The 21,664-nt window shown below is 39.3% G+C and overlaps 1 protein-coding gene and 1 pseudogene across 1 annotated transcript in view; both read left to right on the top strand.

Moving 5' to 3' along the window:
* Positions 1-21,664, top strand: part of SPIDR (scaffolding protein involved in DNA repair) — a 281,100-nt gene that overhangs the window by 21,302 nt on the left and 238,134 nt on the right. The window contains exons 2-4 of the mRNA XM_010838934.1: positions 13,332-13,487; positions 14,126-14,192; positions 20,327-20,506. Of these exons, the coding sequence (XP_010837236.1) occupies positions 13,332-13,487; positions 14,126-14,192; positions 20,327-20,506 (403 nt within the window). The remainder of the gene's footprint in view (positions 1-13,331; positions 13,488-14,125; positions 14,193-20,326; positions 20,507-21,664) is intronic.
* Positions 12,799-13,218, top strand: LOC104987899 (annotated as a pseudogene).

Genomic DNA, 21,664 nt, shown 5'->3' with positions numbered 1-21,664 from the left:
TTTGCCATGATGTGATGAGACCAGATGCCATGGTCTTAGTTTTCTGAATGTTGAGCTTTAAGCCAAGTTTTTCACTCTCCACTTTCACTTTCATCAAGAGGCTTTTTAGTTCTTCTTCACTTTCTGCCATAAGGGTGGTGTCATCTGCATATCTGAGATTTTTGATATTTCTCCCGGCAATCTTGATTCCAGCTTGTGCTTCCTCCAGCCCAGCGTTTCTCCTGATGTACTCTGCATATAAGTTGGATTCCTTTTGCTAATATTTTGTTGAGTCTTTTTTTTTTTTTGCACTTAAATTCATAAGAGACATTTGGTCTGCAGTTTTCTTTTTTATACTGTTTTTACTTGACTCTATCAGGGTAACATTTGTTTTCTAAAATGAGTTTGGAAGTGTTCTCTCTTATTTTCCTGAAGTTATTATATAATATTGACATTAATTCTTGTGTTAAAGGTTAGTTAGAACCCTATAATGAAATCACTTGGGCCTAGTGGTTTGTTTTCAGGGACTTTTAAACTTCAGATTCAATTTCATGGACTTTTAAACTTCAGATTTAATTTATTTGATGGTTATGAGGTTTGTTCACATTATCCTTGATTGAGTTGTAGTTTTTGAGGAATTGGTTGGTTTCCTCTAAGTTACTGAATTTTGGGTGCAAAGTTTGTAGTGTTCTTTTATCTTGTTAATGACTGTTGAATTTGTAGTAATATCCCCTATTTTAAACTCATATTGGTCATTTGTGTCTTCTCTGTTCTTGTGTTTTGTCAGTCATGCTAAAAGTGTATCAATTGTCATTATCTTTGAAGAATCAGCCCTTGGTTTCATTGCTTTAAGAAGTAATTGTTTTCCTCTTTTCAGTTGATGTTTATTCTCTTCCTTTTGCTTGCTTTATTTTTTGTTCCTTTAGTTTCTTGAGATTGGAATTTTGTTATTGATTTGAGATTTCCTTTATTTCCAGTGACAGTAAGTTGACCCTTGAACAGTGCAGGGTTTAGGAGGCTGATCTCTTGTGCAGTTGAAAATCCATGGTTAACTTATAATTAGCCCTCTGTATCCACGGTTCCACATCCATGGGTTCTGGCAACTGTGGATCATGTGCTCCTGGAGTATATATTTATTGAAAAAAAAAATCCATGTGTAAGTGGACTCACGCAGTTCAAACCTGTGTTGTTCAAGGGTCAACTGTATTTAGTATTATGAATTTCCCTCAGTTTTGCTCTAGCTACATCCCATATATTTTGATGTTTTCTTTTTCATTTAATTTTGTATATTTTAAAAATTCTCTTAAAGTCTGTATGTTTGATTTGTTATTTTTTAGTCATGTGTTTAGCATTTATTTTCATTCCTGATTTCTAACTTAATTTGTTTATGATCAAGCCACACATTCTGTATGATTTCAGTCGTTTAAATTTACTCTGAATCTGCTTTATTTGGGTAAATATTCCTTTTTGTTTGGTGAAATAATATGTATTTTGTTTTTGACAGGTGGGCTGTTCTCTCTGTGTCAGGCATTAGGTTTGTTTTTGTGTGTGTGTAAGGTCTTGTATCATTTAGCTTGTTTTCTCCCAACTAGTTCTATCAGCTGCTGAGCACGGTGGGCAGGTGTTGAAATCCCCAGTATTACATTGGTGGATTTCACTGTTTATTCTTTCAGCTCTATCAGTTCTATTTTATGCATTTTGAGGCTCTGTTGTTGGGTGTTTATAAAATTAGTATTATATCTTGCTGAATTTATCCTTTTATCATTGTGTAATATCTGTCTTTGACCTGAGTCTACTTTACCAGATACTAATATTGCAGCCCCTGTTCTTGTCAGTGTTTACTTGGCATATCTTTCTATTCGTTTACTTTCAGTGTCACTGTAATATTGAACTTGAGTTTCTTCCAAACAGCATGTAATTGGTTCATGTTTTCAGTTTATTCTGCCAGGCTCTGTGTTTTGTTGGATGTACTTAGGTCATTTACATGTAAGAGATAATTATTGATATATTAGTGCCATCTTGTTATTTGTTTTTGGTGACTTTCTTTCTGTTGTTTTTTTCCTTTCTCTCTTCTTGACTTTTTAGAGCTACTTAAACATTATTAGGTTTCCAGTTTGACTTACTTATAATTATTCCTAGCTTATCTTGTTTTATTGTGTTCTCGATGGTTTTTCTAGGTATACAATAATACGTATGTAACTTACCACAGTCTACATGTGCAGCATTTTACCACTTCTGGTAAAATATAGGATCTTCACTTTTATCTTTAATGTCAGCTAGTGTTGTAACTTGTTTCATATTTCATATTTATTGAATGTGATTTGTACAGTTCTTGAGAAGGATTGTCTTTAGTATTTATCCATATATCTGTAATTTCTGTTTTTCCTTTTTCATCACTGATGACAAGATTTTTAAAAAATCATTTTCTTCTGTTTGAGGACTTCTTTTTACCAATCTTTATACATCTGTTGATTTCTAAGTATTATATATTTTTTTGGTCTAAAAATGTCATTATTTTCTCTTTACTGATGAGGATATTTATTGTTTATTGTTTTGACTATTATTGTTTATTGACTGTTTATTGGATATCAAGTCGTGAGTTACAGTTATTTTCTTTAAGAATTGAAAAATAATTACTCCAGTTCATTCTGGCCTCTAAGGTTTCAGATAAGAATTTTGCCACTAGAATTGGTATTTCTATATAGGCAATATGTTATCATGACCCTTTTCCAAACTTTTTTTTGTCTTTGGATTTTAAAAGTTTAATTTTGATGTCTCACCATTGGTTTCTTTAGGTTTATCCTGCTTTGGGTTTATTTAGCTTATTAAATCTGTAGAAGTATTGTACCTTTGGCCAAGTATAGAAGGCAATGGCATCCCACTCCAGTACTCTTGCCTGGAAAATCCCATGGATGGAGGAGCCTGGTAGCTGGGGTCGCTAGGAGTTGGACACAACTGAGCGACTTCACTTTCACTTTTCACTTTCATGCATTGGAGAAGGAAATGGCAACCCACTCTGGTGTTCTTGCATTGAGAATCCCAGGGACGGGGGAGCCTGGTGGGCTGCCATCTATGGGGTCGCACAGAGTCGGACACGACTGAAGCTACTTAGCAGCAGTAGCAATAGCAGGAAATTTTAAGCTGATATGTTTTAACATATTTTTCCAATCTCCTTTCTTTTTCTTTACCTCTCGGGGCACTGATGGTATGAATGATGAATCTTGTTACTGTCTCACAGGCTCTGGGGCTCTAGTCAGGTTTTTTTAAACGATATTCTCTTAATCTGTTATTCGGATTAGGTGAATTCTATCGATTGGCCTACAAATTACTGATTTTATCTTCTGTAATTATTTTACTACTGAGTCCATACAGTAGTGTTTTTTTTTTGGTAATTTATTATTATTTTTTAATTTGATAATTGTACTTTTCAGTTCTATAATTTCCATTTGGTCTTTTTAAAATAATTCTTTTTTTACTAGTTTTTCATTGTTTCAAGAGAACTTGACGTTGATGGTTGAAACATTTTTATGACAGCTATTTAAAAATTCTTGTTAGGTATTTCCAGCACAAGATTCATTTAATTGTTGGCATCAGTTAACTTTTTTCTTACTTGTTTTTTGATAGTATTGATTCTTAGTGAAGAGCAATTTTTCAGTTGTACTCTGGACATTTTGTCCATTTAGGAGATGCTGGGTTCCATTTAAGTGTTTTATCTTAGTAGTATGCTGCTACGATCAAGCACTCAGGTCCTGACCTACTTTTGTGGACTGTGGTTTCAGTGATAGTTTAATTTTTAGAATCTTTGTGATGGTGTTGGTCTGCCTGGCATATCTAGTGCCAGGAACCTGAGGGAACAGAGGATGGTTCCCCAGGCTGCCCTGCTGCGTGTCTCTCGGTGAGGGAGCAGACAGTCTCGGGGCACAGAGTGACCAAGAAGCTTCCCTCGTCAGGTTCATGCTATGTTCCTGCCCCCATGCCTCTGACATCAGTGAATCTTCTGTTGTGGTGGAGATTTGTCTTACTGACACTCATGTCTTCTCCACCTTTCTCCTCTCTCTTCCTTGTCCTGAAACCTCTAATGAAGAAGGAGGTCTGAGTGCATTGGGATTCCCTTGATCACTTATCTGTAGGGCTCGTGATTGCTCTCGCTGGTGGTGCTTGGCTTACTTGATATTGTCAGAGAGACTCCTGCTTGATCAAGTGGAGGAATGAGGTAGATTGCAGGTGGGGACACATGGGATCTGGGTGACCTTCTGTTGGATGCTGGGACATAAGGCACTTTGTTGCTCTGTTATTCCTTCAGTCTTGGGCTCTTCAACCAGCTTGCCACCTTCTTGCCACCTTCGAGAATTCTCACCAGTCTCTGTGGTACTTCCAGGGATGATAGTTGTTCTTGCTTGGCAGAAGCTGGGAGAAACAAATCTGTACCATTTTGTTTAGGTTAGAAGTTTGCAAATCACATTCTTTTAGCTATTTTTTGTGGAGTTTATTTCCTTATTTTAAAAAACACGTTTTGGCTCAGCTGGTAAAGAATCTACCTGCAATGTGGGAGACCTGGATTCCATCCCTGGATTAGGAAAATCCCCTGGAGAAGGGAACAGCTACCCACTCCAGTATTCTGGCCTGAAGAATTCCATGGACTGTGTAGCCCATAGGGTTGCAAAGATTCAGACATGACTGAGTGACTTTCACTTTCACTTTCTTTAAATCTGTTGATTACCTACTATAGAAAATCAGGACATAGCTCCCTGTGAGCATTCCATATCTCTGTTAACCTTTCTTGTATAGTTATGTTACAGTTTTTTTGCTAAACCAGAAGTGAATATTAATACTATGGTCACATAAATATGGTCCATTGAAAACTCAAGTAGTATATACTGTTTCCTTTCTGTGCAGCCATTATTTTAATATAGGAAATAATCACTGCATATTTTTCTTTACATCATTTTTTACTTAATTATAGGTAATTAAGGTTTTTATGCCTGTCTCTAGTCAGGTATATGGCTTATTTCCTCCTTTTACTGTGATATATCCTCCAGTATCTTCCTAATAAAGAGTTTTTTTGAGTTCTGCATGTCTGAAAATTTCTTTATTTTGTTTGCACTGTTGATTAATAATTTGGCTGAGTATATAAGTCTAGATTGAAAACCAGTTTTCCTCAGAATTTTAAAGACATTGTTCCAGTGTCTCCTAATGTCCATTTTGTCTTAAATGACTTAATTAAAATATAAGTGCAGATGGAGTTGGGCTTTCCTCGTGACTCTGAGGTAAAGAATCTGTCTGCAGTGCAGGAAACACAGGAGGGGCAGGTTCGATCCCTGGGTCGGGAACATACCCTGGAAAAGGGAATGGCTACCCACTCCAGTATTCTTGCCTGGAGAATCCCATTGACAGGGGAGCCTGCTGGGCTGCAGTCCATGGAGCAAAAAGAGCTGGACACAGCTGAAGTGACTGAGCACGTAATCAAGGCCCGTGTATATATTTAGGAAAAGAAAGTTAAAAATTCAGTACTCTTAATACTTTGCTTCATAATTTGGATTTTGATCAGCAAAGCTAATGGATTCAGATGTATGGAGAAAAAAGTTTGAAGGTATGGAAGACATTGAAGGAGGTAGCTAAAGAAACTTAGGAAAGAAAAGCTTTAGAGTGGTTACGTTGTTTCCTGATATCCTATCCTGTTAACTTGCTCTGAAGTTCATAGTTCAGGTATCATTGTCTTTTGATATGATTTGATTTAAGAAATCTTTGCCTTCTAACCATTGCTCTTACTTTTGGGGAATTGTTTAAATAACCAGCAGGGGGAGTACTTAGGTTCCTTTTGGAACAGAGACTCAAGCTGGAAAGATACTTGGGATTTTAGTGTGTACAGTTTAGAACAGTTAAATTTTTTTTTTGTCTTTTCTGATAATAATACACACCTATTATAAAATTGCTATAAAATAATACACTAGAGAATATCACCTGTCAATCTGCAGTCAGGTGACACAGGCACTTTCATGCGTTTCCTGCAAATATTTTTTTCTATCAATGCTTGTATCTACATCAAAATTGATGTTACTGTTTTAAAACTTACAGTCATTAGTGTTAATAGATATATACTTGAAAATAAATTCTGAATATTTTTTTCCATCCGGATATAGTCAGAAACAGAACATTGATTCTTGTGTATAAATGGTTTCCATTGGCTTCTTATGAACTCATAGGTTTGATTTCTCTTCTTTTAAGGGGTAGGACTTTTGTAGAGCATCAGAAAATTCCCATTGAGCAAAGAAAAACAGCAGAATACAACATTATCTGTTTTAAGGATACAGCTAAAATGTGTGTAATCAGAAGACACGAATCGGGCAGCAGTGTATTAAAACAGGTGTGTCAGTGGCTAGCCTGGTCCCTGGTACACAATTTTGTACTCAGTTTTTGTAATAGACAAATAGTGGAATAGAGTGATTCTTTAAAAAAAGTTATTGTAATGTCAAGACACAAAAAGGAATACTTCTGTAAAGATTGAAACACACAAGAACAATTTCTGTAAAAGTTATTTGTAAGAAAACCTGTCCAGTTTGTGTAACTCTAGGTTATCTCCTCCTAAAAACTATGACAGAGAAAAACAGTGTATTTTGTATACCCAATAACTAATTTATTTACAGAAAGAAGAGAAGCATACTTAGTGCCTGAGTTCTTGGCCACAGTTTTATGAAGATCTCAAAAAATTTTCCCTTTGAACATTCTGTATAAGTCTTTCCTTATTTTGAACCAGTTTATTGAATTCACCTGGGCTTCCTAGGGGGCTCTGGTAAAGAAACTGCCTGCCAATGCAGGAGACTCAGGAGACGCCAGTCCGATCCCTGGGTCAGAAAGATCCCCTGGAGAAGGAAATGGCTACCCTGTCCAGTATTCTTGCCTGGAGAATCTCATGGACAGAGGAGCCTGGTGGGCTACAGTCTGTGGGGTTGCAAAGAATTGGACATGACACATTGAATTCTTTTTTCAGTTCTTGTCATTTATTTATGAAAATAATGATACCTGTACATTTATGAGTGTGAAGCAATACATTCATCAAAGGGAAAACAGTTTTGAGGAGAGGTTAGTGAAGAAATGAAGTTGCAGTAGTCTCTATGTAAGTGTGCTAGGGAAGAGAAGGAGCAAGGGATAGCTAGATGGGGTCATGGTAAGAGAGAGATTAAAAAAAAAAAAAAGCAGAGAGAAACTTGTGCATGGTTGAATGACGGCTTGAGGAGTGGAACTGTCTATGGTAGGAGAGTTTGGAGCCTGAATATAGTGTCTTGGGACTTGCATCCTGGTCTTTGAAGATTTCCTTCTTACAGCCTCCAGCCCCTGGGATGTAAAGCTTCATAGGTTTCTCCCTTGGCCTTTTCAAAAGCTCAGCAGAGCCAATGGTATTTTTACTTGTTTTACCCAACAGTGTGTACTTGACAGCTATAGAAAATTCCAAGTATGTGCAGAGACGGTTGTGTGTTTAGTTTCCCCTTACAGTGCGGATTTTAACCCAGTGTGCTGTGTGGCAGTTCTCAAACTGTAATAGTGGAAGACTCAGCAAGATGGTTGCTGAAATGCAAATTCCTGAGCCTCTCCTCACTCAGGGTTCTCATTTGAGGTTTGAGGATCTCCTGTCTCCAGAAGCATACCTGATGATTTTGATGTGCATTGCCCTTGATAGCAATTTTTAAACTTGTGGTAAAATAATGTAGTTTACTGTTTTAACGATTTTAAGTGTATGGTGTGTGACACTACTTTCCTGTTGTTTTGGAACTGTCACCACCTTCCATCTCTAGAATTTTTTGTCATCCCAAACCGAAACCCTTTACCCATTTAAACAACAGCTCCTCATTTTTCCCTCCCCCAGCCCCTGGCCACCATAGTTCTACTTTATGTCTCTGTGAATTTGATGACTCTGAGGACCTCATGTGAGTGGAATCATACGGTGTTTGCCTTTTGGGTCTCTTTTATTTCACTTAGCTTAATGTCTTCAAGGTTTTTCCATGTTGTATCTTGTGTCAGAATTTTTTTCTTTCTTTAAGGCTGAATAATGTTCCATTGTGTGTGTATACACTGGCTTTTTCCAACGAGTCATTTAATTCCTTTCTGCTCCTTAAACTCTCTGAGAGACTGTAGGGTGCTAATCAGTAAACTTCATTTTCTTTTTTTGAGTTTTGAAATATTAAAGCTGGTCATTAGATTGAAACAGTATTTTTGTGAATCCTAGTAAACATCTTTATTAAAAATGTCTAAAGTACATTCTCATATTAACTCTCCTGAATATTAACCAACTCTTCTTCTTCCTTCTGTTATGGTGGTATATGGTACTATCATCTCACAGTATCGTTTTTAAGTACAGATTTTATCTTGGTGGTGGTCTTGAGATACGTGCATCTATTATCCATATTTTACTGACACAGAAACTGGGTCTTGAGAATTGTAAATGTAGCCAACTGGTAGCACAGCTGTGACTCAGGCCAGACCAGTGTGACAGCACAGCCTGAAGATGAGGGCGAAAGGATTTGTGTTCTGCTTGTGAAATTTCCTGGGTATTTCTGTGCTTAAGGAGGATAATAGCTCACGACATTGACTAGCCTGGACAACCCAGGATCTACAGGTAGCCGTCACCAAAGTATATTTCTTCCTTTGTTCAAGTCAGAGTGAGCTTTCTCCAGGAAACATTCACTCATGAACCTGTTTCTGAGCTCATCAGCCCAATGTTGGTCTATTTCTTCCTCCACTCTAATTATGTCGTTAGAGCCCAAGGTCATTGAAGGTGAAAATGGGTTTTGGCTGTGTACCTTCAGAGGGCTCAGTGAGTCACTTCAGCTCAGTATAGATATTTACTGAATACTGTGGCTCAGCTCTTTTAGTATCTGGCGGTTGAAGGCCAATTTAAATTGGATAGAGGCTTGGAAGATTGCTGCGTTGGCCTGCAGCTCACAGCATCTGGGCACCTGGGCTGCTTGGGGACCTGCCCTCTAGCCTGGAGCATGGCTTGTTCCTCTTCTGACTTTCTCAGGTTTCTTCCCATTGTATGGGATAAGGTGGCTGGCTGCTTTGGGGACACACCCTTGACCAAGTTGAGAAGAGAATCTTCTCCAGTGGTCCCACTGAGCGGGTCTCTGACCGCCTCAGCTTGGGTCCCGTGGCATTACTGGACCAGTCACTGTGGACAGGCCGATGTCCTATGATTAACCTTGACCATGCTGGGTGCCCAAAACTGTGGTTGGGGAGTGTGTGTGTTTTTTGTGGAAAAAAAAAAAAAAAGGTGGATGAACGAGAAGGTTGGGTAGTGAAGTTGCCCTGTAAGCACCTGCTTCTGGCAGAGTGAACACTGTGGAGAGAGAAGTATCCATGCTGTCTAGCCATGTAGAGAGGGATGCTGGAGGTATTGTTTTTGACCATAGGTGGATAAAATGGAAATGAAGTGGGCTGCATTTCCCCATAGGCTTATACTTACTGACTGACTTACCTTGGATATTTAAAAATTTTGTGACAGATCTGGTGTAATAGTCACAGAATTTGCCTGTTTGTTCAGTAGTTATGTAAAGAGGACCTCAGGGGGGGTGCTGTGCAGCGGGGATGAGGTGCAGAGGCACGGGACTCCTGCCCTCAGGAGCTCTTACTCCAGGGCAAGGGGTAAGTTGGGCAAGAAACCGGATGGGGTCCCTGAGGGAGGGCGTTGATGGAGACTTTGAAGGATATTTCATGGAAAAGATGAGCATGATCTGTGGAGGAATCTGTTAGAGAGACCAGAGGAGGAGAGGAGACGTCTGGCACAGCGTGCGTGGATGCAGGTGTGGTGTTGGAAATGCCCCGCCTGGCAGCAGCACGGGAAACGAGACTGGCTGGGGCAGTCGGAGGGACCGCCGAAGAGGGCTGTGGAGGGCCGGGCTGGGAGCTGCCCGAACTGGGGCTCAGACCCTTTTGTCCTTGCACTTGTGGGAGGGTCTGTGTCACTCCTGCCTGAGCTGCTGGAGGGTGGGGTCCTTCTTGCTCATTTTGTGTCCCGGGGCCTGCAGAGTGTCTGCATTGGCTGACTGGAAAGCAGGACCTTAGAATTCTGTCCTTTATGTTAAGTTACAGGGTTCTAGTCCCTGAAGAATCTTGAGTGTGGATGAAATCCAGAGAAGCAGAGGACGGGTCAGATGTAACCAAAGTAGTGAGTGACAAGCCTGAGAGATGTTCTATTGTCAGAGCAGAGGAAGGGTCTCTGAAAAAAACACGCACTCAGTAAACCTCACAGGACAGGCTCTGAGCACCACAGTGCGGGCATACTCGCTGATGTAGTTAAAACTTCACATCTGTTCCTCATTCTCTCTCCTTAATGTAGATCAATTCCTGGGTGAAAAGTGTTGACATCCATTGAGTATGTGGCTAGAGCCACTGAGATTTTTTCAGATACCCAAGTAAACTTTGTATTGGTAGACATTTGATTTGTTCTCCAAATTTATTACATGATATCCAAAGCAATATTTAGAAATTTTCACTTCTTTCCAAAGGGAGTATCCCACAGATGTCTAGTGGCATGCATTTGGTATCAAAGGAATAAAGTTTCAAAATGAGTAAATACATACACCTGATGTGAAAGAAGTGAAAATTTGAGCAGAGAGGTGAGAGGAAGGAAAAGTGGTCTGTGAGGGGCTGATGTGGATAGTAAAGCAGAATTTAACGTTTTTGGGTTTTAACTAGTTGCTTCTTTCTAAGTATGCTCCGTTCAAAGTACAGTCAATTCTCATTTTTCAAAGACTGTATATTTATGAAATTGCCTCCTTGCTCAACTTTATTTGTAATCCCTGAATCGCTGCTCATGGTGCTTTTATAGTCTCTTGCAGGCATGTAGAGCAGGGAAAATTCCGAGTCACCTGACATGCATGTTCCCAGCGGAGGTTCATGGCCCCACTCTGTCTGCTTGTTCCAGTTCTCAGATCCGCTCAGTTCAGTTGCACAGTCGTGTCTGACTCTTTGCGACCCTATGAACTGCAGCACGCCAGGCCTCCCTGTCCATCACCAACTCATGTCCGTGTTCTCAGATCAGTTGCCTAATAATGGTCTGTTTTCCTGGTTCAGGATCCAGTCCAGGATCACATGCTGTATTTTCTCTCCATGCCTCTGCAGCCTTACGTTGATCTGGGTTAGCTCCTCAGGTTCTCTCCGTGTTTCTTGGCCGGGTCCTTGTTGAGGCGGGCAGTCCAGTTGTTTTAGGTTTGTCTGATGTTTTCAGTGTTGAGATTGAGGTTATGTGTTTTTGGTAGTAATATTGTGGAGGTTGACTTATATTCTGCTCGGTGCCTCATATCAAGAAGCACTTGTTGATGGTTTGCATCAACATTCATGACTTGATTAAGATGGTGTCTGAAAGATTTCTCCACTGTAAAGTTACTGTTTTTCCCTTTGGAATTAATAAGTCACTTCTGGGGAGATGTTCTGTGACCATGTATATATTCTCTTCATCCTCAAACTTCACCTACTAGTTTCATTGATGATATTCTAAATCTGTCATTTGTTTGTTTATGTCGTTGTAGACTTACATTCTTATTTTGTTCAGTTGGTTATAATCCTTTACTATCATTACTTACTTGATGCTGGAATGTCCCACATTTGGCCACGAGGGCCCCTTCATGCAGGCCCCTATGTCTTTTTTGCATGCTCTCATTATTCCTTGAGCAGTTTCTTACTCTCTGGCTCAGGATATTTCAGGCTCATGCTGTCCTTCCCTGTCCCATTCCTGGTATCACCCACTTTACTGAGGAGCCGACCTGGACCGATTTATTGTATTAGAGAGATATTCGGGAGTTAAAAATATATGTATATATATAGACCAAGAACTGAATAGACCAAATGATGTTTCCCAGTTTCCTTACTGTTCTAGGTAACTCAGTGAACCTCTTCAGATAGCTGCACTGTGGTGGAGGTGGCACCTTCCTGAGGTCGATGCCTCTTTGCTTGCAGTTCTCCCCACCACGGGAATTTCTACATAAGAGGAAACAAGCTTAGACCTCTTAAGTATTAAAATGCCATCTATGTTATGGCTGAATTTATGTTTATGAGTTTGTTCCCTTCTTCCTCATTAAGGAAGTTTTAATGGTGTATTTTAATCTTAATTTATTTTTTAAAACTGCAGTGTCATTGGTTGGGGGGTTTTATTTCTGATAAAGTGATCAGCTTCTAGTAGGTTACCTTAATTTAATTCCCAATGCAAATCTAAAATTTTCTTTAAAATAAAATGCAAATTAAAGAACTTATAAGGTGAGTGTTTGTTTGTCACGTATTGTGTTAGTCACTCAGTCATGTCCAACTCTTTGTGACCCCATGGACTGTAGCCCGTCAGGCTCCTCTATCCGTGGACTTCTCCAGGCAAGAATACCCGAGTGGGTTGCCATTTCCTTCTCCATTGTTTGTCGTAGACATTAAAAAAAAAAACCTAAATAAAATAGCTTGAGAGAAAACAATCAGTGTTGTCACCGTTTTTGGTCGTAAGCTCCTTGGTTCCTTTGGGTCTCGGGTGGAGCCCCTGCCCTCCCATTTCTGGTGCATTCTCAGCTGCTGCTCTCCTGCCTGCTGCACACCAGCTGCCTCTGTGCTCGGCCCTCCTCTGTTTTCTTGCTTCTCTTGGCTCTTTCCTGTCAGATGGGATACCATGCAGGACTTTGGAGGGTTCATGGTTTGTCCTTATCCACTTGTATTTTAGAGTTGGTTGTCTAGTTGTGTTGTTCAAGCCCTTTTAGTTTTGCTGTCTTCTGACTCTTCTTTCTGTGGAGGTTCAGAGACAATTTGCAAACTCTGCCAGTTCTCTCTTGCCTCCTTGCTTCCATTTCCAAAATGACCACAGAAGGAAAAAACGATGGTCGTGTCTAGGAAGGGCCGAGGCCACGTGCAGCCTGTTCATGCACCAGCTGTGCCCAGTGTGTGCCCAAGAACAAGGCCATTAAGAAGTTCCTCATTTGGAACAAAGTAGAGGCTGAAGCCATCAGACATTGCTGAAACGAGTGTTTCCAATGCCTGTGTGCTTCACGAGCTGTGTGTGAAACTACCTTACTGTATGAGCCGTGTCACTCACAGCCAGGGGGTCAGGAGTCATTCCCAGGAAGCCCAGAAGGACCTTCCCCCTGAAGCAGACCTGCAGCTGTTGCCCCACGGCCTCCACCGAAGCCCATGGAAGGAGCTAAGTCCTTAAAGACTGGAGAAATACTGTTCTCTAAAAAGACACTAAAATGGAAATTCTACATGAAAATGAAATAAAAACTGGGTCCTCACTGATGCCATTGCTGGGCTTGCTCCCCAATGCCATTTGTTAGTGTATATTTAATGAAATTGATTTCCTTATTTTTTTTCTTTGAAAACTGTTTCTACAGAGAAAAAGAAATCGGGATGCAGAGTACCCGTCCTTTCCAGGAGAGAGTCCCCTACCATGCAGACGAGCAGGGCTCAGGACCGTGGGGACTGTGGCTTCCCTGTCTGAAGCATGGCTCAGGTGTGGAGAAGGATTTCTGAAGAGTCCTGGCACTCCGGTAAAGTCATGATGCTGTCTTCCCCGAACGCTGAGCGATAAATCCTAGCTTCCTGAGAGTTCACGCCACTATACTTACATTTCTTTGGAATTCCCTTCCTTATTTTCTTTCAGAACACTGTAATTGATGTGTTCCTTGTTATTCTCATCGTTGAATTCCCTACAATCGTGGCATAGTAGTATTCACCTCTTTCTGTCATGTAGGACTTTGCACTTTGTAAGTAGGGATGCATACTGGAAATATTCTCAGAAGATGACACTGTTGAGCATCCTACCTTTAAAAGAAGTCTATTTAATGAAATGCTTATGTATCAGGACCTGATGACACTGGGGGATTCTGGTTGATTTTGGTTTATGTGGTAACTTTGAAGTACTCACCGTAAGAAGGAGTGCTCACCACTGTTATCAACTCTAAAAAGACAGTCCTCTGTTTAGATTCTGGAAAAATATAAAAATGCAATTATAAATATGTGCTTTGGGAATACTTGTTGGTAAATAAAGGAAAATAGACGAATATGTTAAAGGGGTGTAGTGTAAGTTCTTGAATATTTTATGTAATGTTGGTTTTTAGCTCTTGTCACATGAATTACTACATCATTATTAATTATTATTATTATTGTTACCATTATCTGCTTGAAGTCATTAACAGATGAAAAGAAGACTACTACAGAAAAACACCTTGAATTATCCTGTCGACCCAAGAAAGGTAATATTGTTGATTTCTTGGCAGGAAAGAAAAAAGCCTAATATATCCTCCTTTGATTTATTTGTTTTCTTTTAAAAAGTCATTTATATCGTTTGGAAAAACTATATATTCATGGTTAGAAAAAACACCCAAACAATGTAAAAAGGTGTTTTTTGCATCTCTCTCATCTTTTTTCACCATTTGTCCCATTTTTTATGCCTCCTATAGATAATTATTAAATTTTTTTGTTTCTTTATTGAATTCACTGTTATCAACAGAACCCAGTAGGTAAGCTCAGATTCATGGCTGCAGGGTTTTAAAAGGAATCTGATTTGAGAAATAAAGTTATGACCGGTAATATAAGGACTATACTACTTAGTCAGTGATGGTTAGGGAAGACTTGGAGTTATGGATCGTAGGAAAGTGTATTGAAGTGTTTGAAGGGATGGGTTGAATTTATCTCCTGCAACAAGAAGGTCAGGGGGCTGGACTCATTTTGAGTTCTGCTGTCTGTTTTTGTAGTCGTGAAGAAGAAGCTGAATTCTGCAGGCCCAGTTCTCAGGAAAAGTGTAGACTTGGGAGGATTTTCTCCAAATGAACTTTCCTCTGAGAAGGAGTACTGTCCCTCGGACCTCTGCCTTTAGCCAGAATCTGTTCCACAGTGTCACCTCCACCAAAAGAGACATCAGTGAAATTAGGGATTTTTAAACATATGTGTTTCTGCTCCAATAAAACTGGGATTTTGTTGGTAAGGAGGAAGGGGTGTGACTATCAGGGAGGCCGCAGGTTCTGCTGCTACACTCGCTCACCCTCAGGCTGGGCAGGAGGGGTTGTGACTCCAGACTTCGGGGGTCTCATTTGATTGTGCCATGTCCCGACTGTGTTTTGACTGTGGTATCTTGAGAAAGCAAGCTAAGCATGCTTTGCTTCAGTTTCTGCATCTGGAAAATAGGTCTCAAACTTGTGTATCTCACTGGGTTGTTGTGAATTAAAAAAATCCCTGTTCAAAGGTTAACACTTAGTAGGAGATCACATCAGTCAGTCCTAAAGGAAATCAACCCTGAATATTCATTGGAAGAACTGATGCTGAAGCTGAAGCTCCAGTAATGCGGTCACTTCATGAGAAGAGCTGATTCATTGGAAATGGGACTGATGCTGGGAAAGATTGAGGGCAGGAGGAGAAGGGGATGGCAGAGGATGAGATGGTTGGATGGCATCACCAAGTCAATGGACATGAGTTTGAGCAAGCTCCAGGAGATGGTAGAGGGCAGAGGAATCTGGCGTGCCGCTGTCCGTGGGGTCGCAGAGAGTTGGACATGACTTAGGGACTTAGATGGTAACAACTGCAGCAATTGCTGTTCTGTTTGATGGCAGAGAGGTGAGCGCCTGCTCAGTGTCCTGCTGAGTGAAAAACTTTCTGTGAATAAGAGATTTAACACTTTAAGCTGTATTATTATTTTAAGGGGATTCCTTTTATGCAATTGAAAAATAAAATTCTCCTAATTTTTTTGATTCTTAAAATACTGTATAGTAAAATAATACCGTAATCTTCTGATGGTGCTACAGAATTTAAATTTTACTATTATTAATGCCAAATGTTGTAATTTTCAAAGATCAATTTAATTCTAATTTCTAAGCTGTCATAATATGAAGTATGGAGAAAATAAATAGTACAGTTGTCCCTTGAATGACTGGCATGGGGGGCTGGGGTGCTGACCCTACACACAGTCAGAAATTCGCCTGGAGCTAACTTCACAATCAGCCCTATCTGCAATTCTGCATCAGCAGATTCAACCTCCTGTGGGTTGTGTAGGACTGTAGTAGTACATACAAAAAAATTTCTGTGTAAATAGACCTGTGCAGTTCACGCCTGGGTTGTTCAAGAATCAACTCTTTCTTTCTTTTACACGATGTGGGTTATACCTTTTTCTGCAGATTTGAAGGTATAATCAAATTTAACTTGGACAGAGAAAGAAATATTAAATAAGCTGCTACCTTGTGTTTAATTTCAAAAGCATCTTTTGAGTTGGTTTTCCATGCCAATGTATATTCAACCTAAAACCTACTCTGCTATACTATCTTTTCTGTGCAATGACCAGTATGTTCTGATAGACTGGAAAAGCATATATCCATGTATAGTTAATTTGTTTACAGCATAAGCAGCTTGTTAAGAGAACAAAGTGTTATTAATAATTTACCAAAAACTCATAAATAGAAACTGATAGAAAAGGGAACTCAAGGCATTCCCTGAAACTGGTTTATTTTAAAAATAGTAACTTTTAAAGTGTTAGTTTAAGATAGGCTGTTAACAAAATTTCTAGAATGTGGAAGTAGTATTTTTTTGAGAACAGGGAAGCAAAAGTGGGGGAACATACTTTGGCAAAGTGTGCAAAAAACGGGGAGACTCCATTTCCTTATCTCCATGTCTGTTTCCTTACCCGAAAGGTACTGAGAACCAGACAAGGAAGGGGGAGGAGATGGAGGAGAAGAGAAGGGGTGAGAGAGGTGATCCTTTGCTTGCTGGCAAAGGATCTTGCCGGAAGGTTTGTAGCAGGTGGAAGAAGAGAAAACTGAAATAAAAATAGGCTGGAACCTTTGTAAATAGTAATTTTCTTTAAAAGGAAGAACTTTTTAAAAAATGTGAAAATGTGTTTCCTAAGCAAATGAAACCATGTAATAAAAAAAAATAGTGTGTTTTATTTTATTTTTCTTGAAATATTCTGCAGAATATATTCTCAGAGGCTGTTTTTTGTTGAGGTCAGAAATCTCCTTGAAAGGCATCAGTAAATTTTTAAATTGTTATTTTTTGATGTGTCTTTCTCCCTGTTGAACCATAGGTTTTTTTCAGGGCAGACCCTCCTCTGTTGCTCATCTTTCTCTCCAAAGCGACTTGGGTTAGCATATGGCTAAGGCTGCCATAATGAAGTGCTACAGACAGGATATTTTAAACAACAGAAACTTTATCTCTCACAGTTCTGGAGGCTAGAATTCCAAAGTGAGATATTGGCAGGATTGGTTCCTTCCAGGAAATGTGCTCCTGACTTGTTTCCTTGACTTGTAGGTGGCTGTTTCTTTTCCAAGTATCTCTTTCCTAGGTCTTCCCTCTCTGCATGTGTGGTTAGGTGTCCAGATTTCTCCTTTATGTAAGGAGAGCTGTCGTAATAGATGGGGGCCCACACTAACTTCTCACTTTAATTTGATTACCTAAAGACCCAGTCTCCAAATACGATTACATTCTGAGATGCTGGGGTTAGAACTTAACATATCAGTGGATTTGTTGTTCATTCGCTGAGTCGTGACCAGTTCTTTGCGACCCCATGGACGGCAGCACGCCAGGCTTCCTTGTCCTTCATTATCTCCCAGAGTTTGCTCAAAGTCATGTCCATTGAGTCGGTGATGCCGTCCAACCATCTCAACCTCTATTGCCCCCTTAACCGTCTGCCCTCAATCTTTCCCAGCATCAGGGTCTTTTCCAATGATTGGCTCTTCTCATCACGTAGCCAAAATATTGGAGCTTCACCTTCAGTCCTTCCAAGGAATTTCAGGGTTGATTTCTTATAGGATCGACTGGTTTGATGTCTTTGCAGCCCACGGGACTCTCAAGAGTCTTCTCCAGAACCACAATTCAAAACCATTAATTCTTCAGCGCTCAGCCTTCTTTATGGTTCAACTCTCATGTCTGTATCTGACTCCTGGAAAACCATAGCTTTGACTATACTGACCTCTGTCGGCAAAGTGTTATCTCTGCTTTTTAGTACGCTGTCTAGGTTTGTCATAGCTTTCCTTCTGGAGGAGTAAGTGTCTTTTAATTTCATGACTGCAGTCACTGTTATCAGTGATTTTGGAGCCCAAGAAAATAAAATCTGTCACTGCTTCCACTTTTCCCCCTTCTGTTTGCCAGGAAGTGATGGGACCAGATGCCGTGATCATAGTTTTTTGAGTGTTCAGTTTTAAACCAGCTTTTTCACTCTGCTCTTTCACCTTCATCAAGAGGCTCTTTAGTTCCTCTTCACTTCACCTTGTGCTAATTGCATTCCTGAGGGCTTCACCATTATGACCTGATTACCTCCTGAAGAGGCCATCACAGAGGATTAGGCTGCAATGTGTGAGTTTTGGGGGACTCACACATTCAGTGTATAGAGCATTCCACTTTTCCCTTTTGATTACTTTTCCAGATGCATAATAATGAAAAAGATTGATAATGTCTTTTGTAAGTAAGTTCACAGCTTAGTTTTATTAGCTCTTTAAATCAGTATGGGTTCTTTGTTTATTCTGAATAGTTTACATTTAATTTTATATTTTGATGGATAGACAACTTTAGTAATTCTAGATGTTCATAACACAAAGTAAGTGTTCAGTAAATGTTTACTACTATTTCATGTTTTTGTGCCTTTGTAAGTGTTGATTTTCTAGACACCATTTTTGTCAGTGAATCTTCCTTTCCTGATTAGTATAAAGTGGAGCATTCACTTTTTTGTGTGATCCTCAATATTCTGTGACATATCTCAAATAAAGTATTTGATTTTTCTTTTCATAGTTAATTAATGTTGCATTCCTCGAGGGCAGGAATTTTCTTCTTTTTTTTGTTTTCCTCAAGGTTTTACTGTATCGAAGATGTTATATAAATATGTATTTAATGAAGCCATTTAGTTTCTGATACTGTTTCCTCTTCTGTAAAACTTGAGTTGTAATATCTAATCTCTTATAGTGTATTGAAATGTGGTTAAGGGTTTTTTCCTTGGTTTTAGCATTATAACTCAATTATCCAGTCAATGTGAATAGGAAAATTGATTTTTATTAGATATCTAATCTGTTCTGATTAATATCAGTAAGATTTTCTGTTAAACTTTGGTTCCACTGCAGTGGAGATGCTCCATTCCTGCTAGATTTCCTGTCTGTAGAATGGACAACATAAAAATAGTGAGCACACCACATGCTGGTGATACGGAGAAACTGTATCACCCTCACAGTGCTGTGGGACTGTAGAATGGCACGGCCACTCTGGAACACAGCTGGGCGGTTCTTTATAAGGCTTCACATGCAATTACCATACAGTCCAACAGTCATACCCTTAGAGATCCTGGAGAATGAAATTGCAGTCACATGAAATCCCGTACACAGTGTTCGTAGTGGCTTCATTCGTCATAGCCCCAAACTGAAAACAATCCAAATGTCCTTCAAGGGGTAACTGATTAAACGTGTTGTGCTTCATTCACACCACAGAACAGCGCTCAGTAATTTAAAAAAAAAAAAAAAAAAAAGGAAGTGACTGTTGGTACATACAACAGCCTGGTGAACGTCCAGGTAATTATGCTAAGCTCAAAAAGCCAGTGATAAAAGGGGATGTAGGTGATATCATTTGTATGTTATTCTTGAAATGACAAAATTAGAGAAGTGAAAAATTGCTTTGTGATTGCTAGGAAATAGGAATTGAGGTGGGGAGGCGAGCTCTGTTACTGGCTTTGAAAAGGCAGTGCAAGATATCCCCACAGTGATGGAGTTGTTCTCTGTTTTGACAGCATCACTGTTGGCATTCTGGCTGTGATGTTGTACTGTAGTTTGCAGAATGTTACCCCTGGAGCAGCTGCTTGAAGCATACCAGGGCTCTCTTGTTATTTCTGACAACTGTATGTGAACCAACTATAATCTGAAAATAAGGTTAATTAAATTTAAAAGCTCGCTGTTAAGCATTTTAAGCAAACTGCTGTTACCAGGGCTCCTAGTATAGTAAAGGAAGCACACAGAAGCATTCCTTTTGTAGATAATTATTGATTTTTTGTTTTTTGGGGAACTTTTTTACCCTTAAGGCTTGATGAAATATTCTATAACAAAGTTATAGTTTTATAACAAAGTTCTATAACAAAGTTATAGTTTTATAGTTATTTCAGGGTTATTTTTTGACTTTTCATTTGTGCTCCAGTCATTTTCCTTGTCTTTTATAACTTTGATTTTATTTTTTTTCTTCTTGTAGTTTGGATTTAATTTAGCCAGGTTGCTCATAGACCTTTAGTTGGAAAGATTTGAAATAAGACATTGTTTTCACTATCAACAGAACTTTGTATATTTGTGCCTTTGGCAAAGTAGCATGTATTAAACCTCATATTGATCAATAACCATAATCAATTGGCCATTAAGATTTTTTTTTTCTTTTGCAGAACCTACCACCTCTAAGAGTACCAGTGGACTTGCAGCTATAACGTGGAGTTCTAGTGGAAGTGATCTGTCAGATGAAGATAAAACAGCTTTTAAATCACAAAGAGATAATGGATATCATTCTAGAACAGGCAGGTGTTGTAACAGCAACATTTTATGTCCAGAAGATGGGGCCAGTGAAGGTAAATTGATAATTTTTTAAAGAAATTTAGTTTCTATTATATATTGTGTTTTAATAATACAAATAACTTACACTTCTCTTCTAATACTTAGCATTGATTTTGATATTACTGAGTCCCAACCTTTTAGAAACATTTTCTCATAATATTTCTCACAATAACTCCCTCAGAGGTAGGTATTACCAGGATTATTTTTACAGTTGACAATTTAGGCTTGAACATGTTAAAATTGATCAAAGCCAGTTCTCTAAAGTACAATATAAAATAATATATAAAGTATAAATAATATAATATAAAGCATAAAGTACCTGGAGGTATTTGGGTTTGGCTCCAGACCAGCACAGTAAAGTAAAGTGAATGTTGCAGTAAACAAGTTACCTGAATGTTTTGGTTTCCCAGCACATACAAGTCATGTGTTTATACTACTGTAGTCTAGTAAGTGTGTGTGCACTAGTATTATGTCTAAACAAATGATAGACACACCCTAATTTAAAAACACTTTATTGCTTAAAACTTCTATGTACCATCTGAGCCTTCATTTAGTAAGTCTTACATTTTTGCTGCTGGAGGGTCTTACTTCAGTGTTGATGGCTACTCAAGTGAAGCTTGGGGTTGGTGTGGCAGTTTCTTAAAGCCACAGTGAGGTTTGCAACATCGATGGAGTGTTCCTTTCATAAACATTTTCCCTGAAGCATGCAGTGCTGCTCAGTAACATTTTACCCACAGAACTTCTTTCAGAATTGGAGTCAGTCCTCTCAGACCTTGCTGCTGCTTTATCAGCTAGGTTTATGTCATATTCTACATCCTTTGTTGCCATTTCAACAGTCTTCACAGCCTCTCCACCAGGAGTCAATTCCATCTCAAGAAACCACTTTCTAGGAGCACCTCCTCACCAGTTAGAATTTTATCCTGAGATCTGAGCAATTCAGTCATATCTACAGGCTCCACTTCTAGTTCTCTTGCTGTTTCTACCACACCTGCAGCCCCTTGCTCCCATGAAGTTTTGAACCCCTCACAGTCATCTGTGAGGCTCCAAACCACTTCTTCCTCACTCCTATCACTGTGGGTATTTTGACCTCTTCCTTTGCACGAATCATGAATGTTCTTAATGGCATCTAGAATGCTGACTCCCCTCCAGAATATTTTCAGTGGACTTTGCCC

This window comes from Bison bison, unplaced genomic scaffold, assembly GCF_000754665.1.
Source record: "Bison bison bison isolate TAMUID 2011002044 unplaced genomic scaffold, Bison_UMD1.0 scf7180017864108, whole genome shotgun sequence".
Classification (NCBI taxonomy): domain Eukaryota; kingdom Metazoa; phylum Chordata; class Mammalia; order Artiodactyla; family Bovidae; genus Bison; species Bison bison.
Note: the sequence above shows the minus strand (reverse complement) of the source record. Positions and strands in the feature narration are given on the sequence as shown.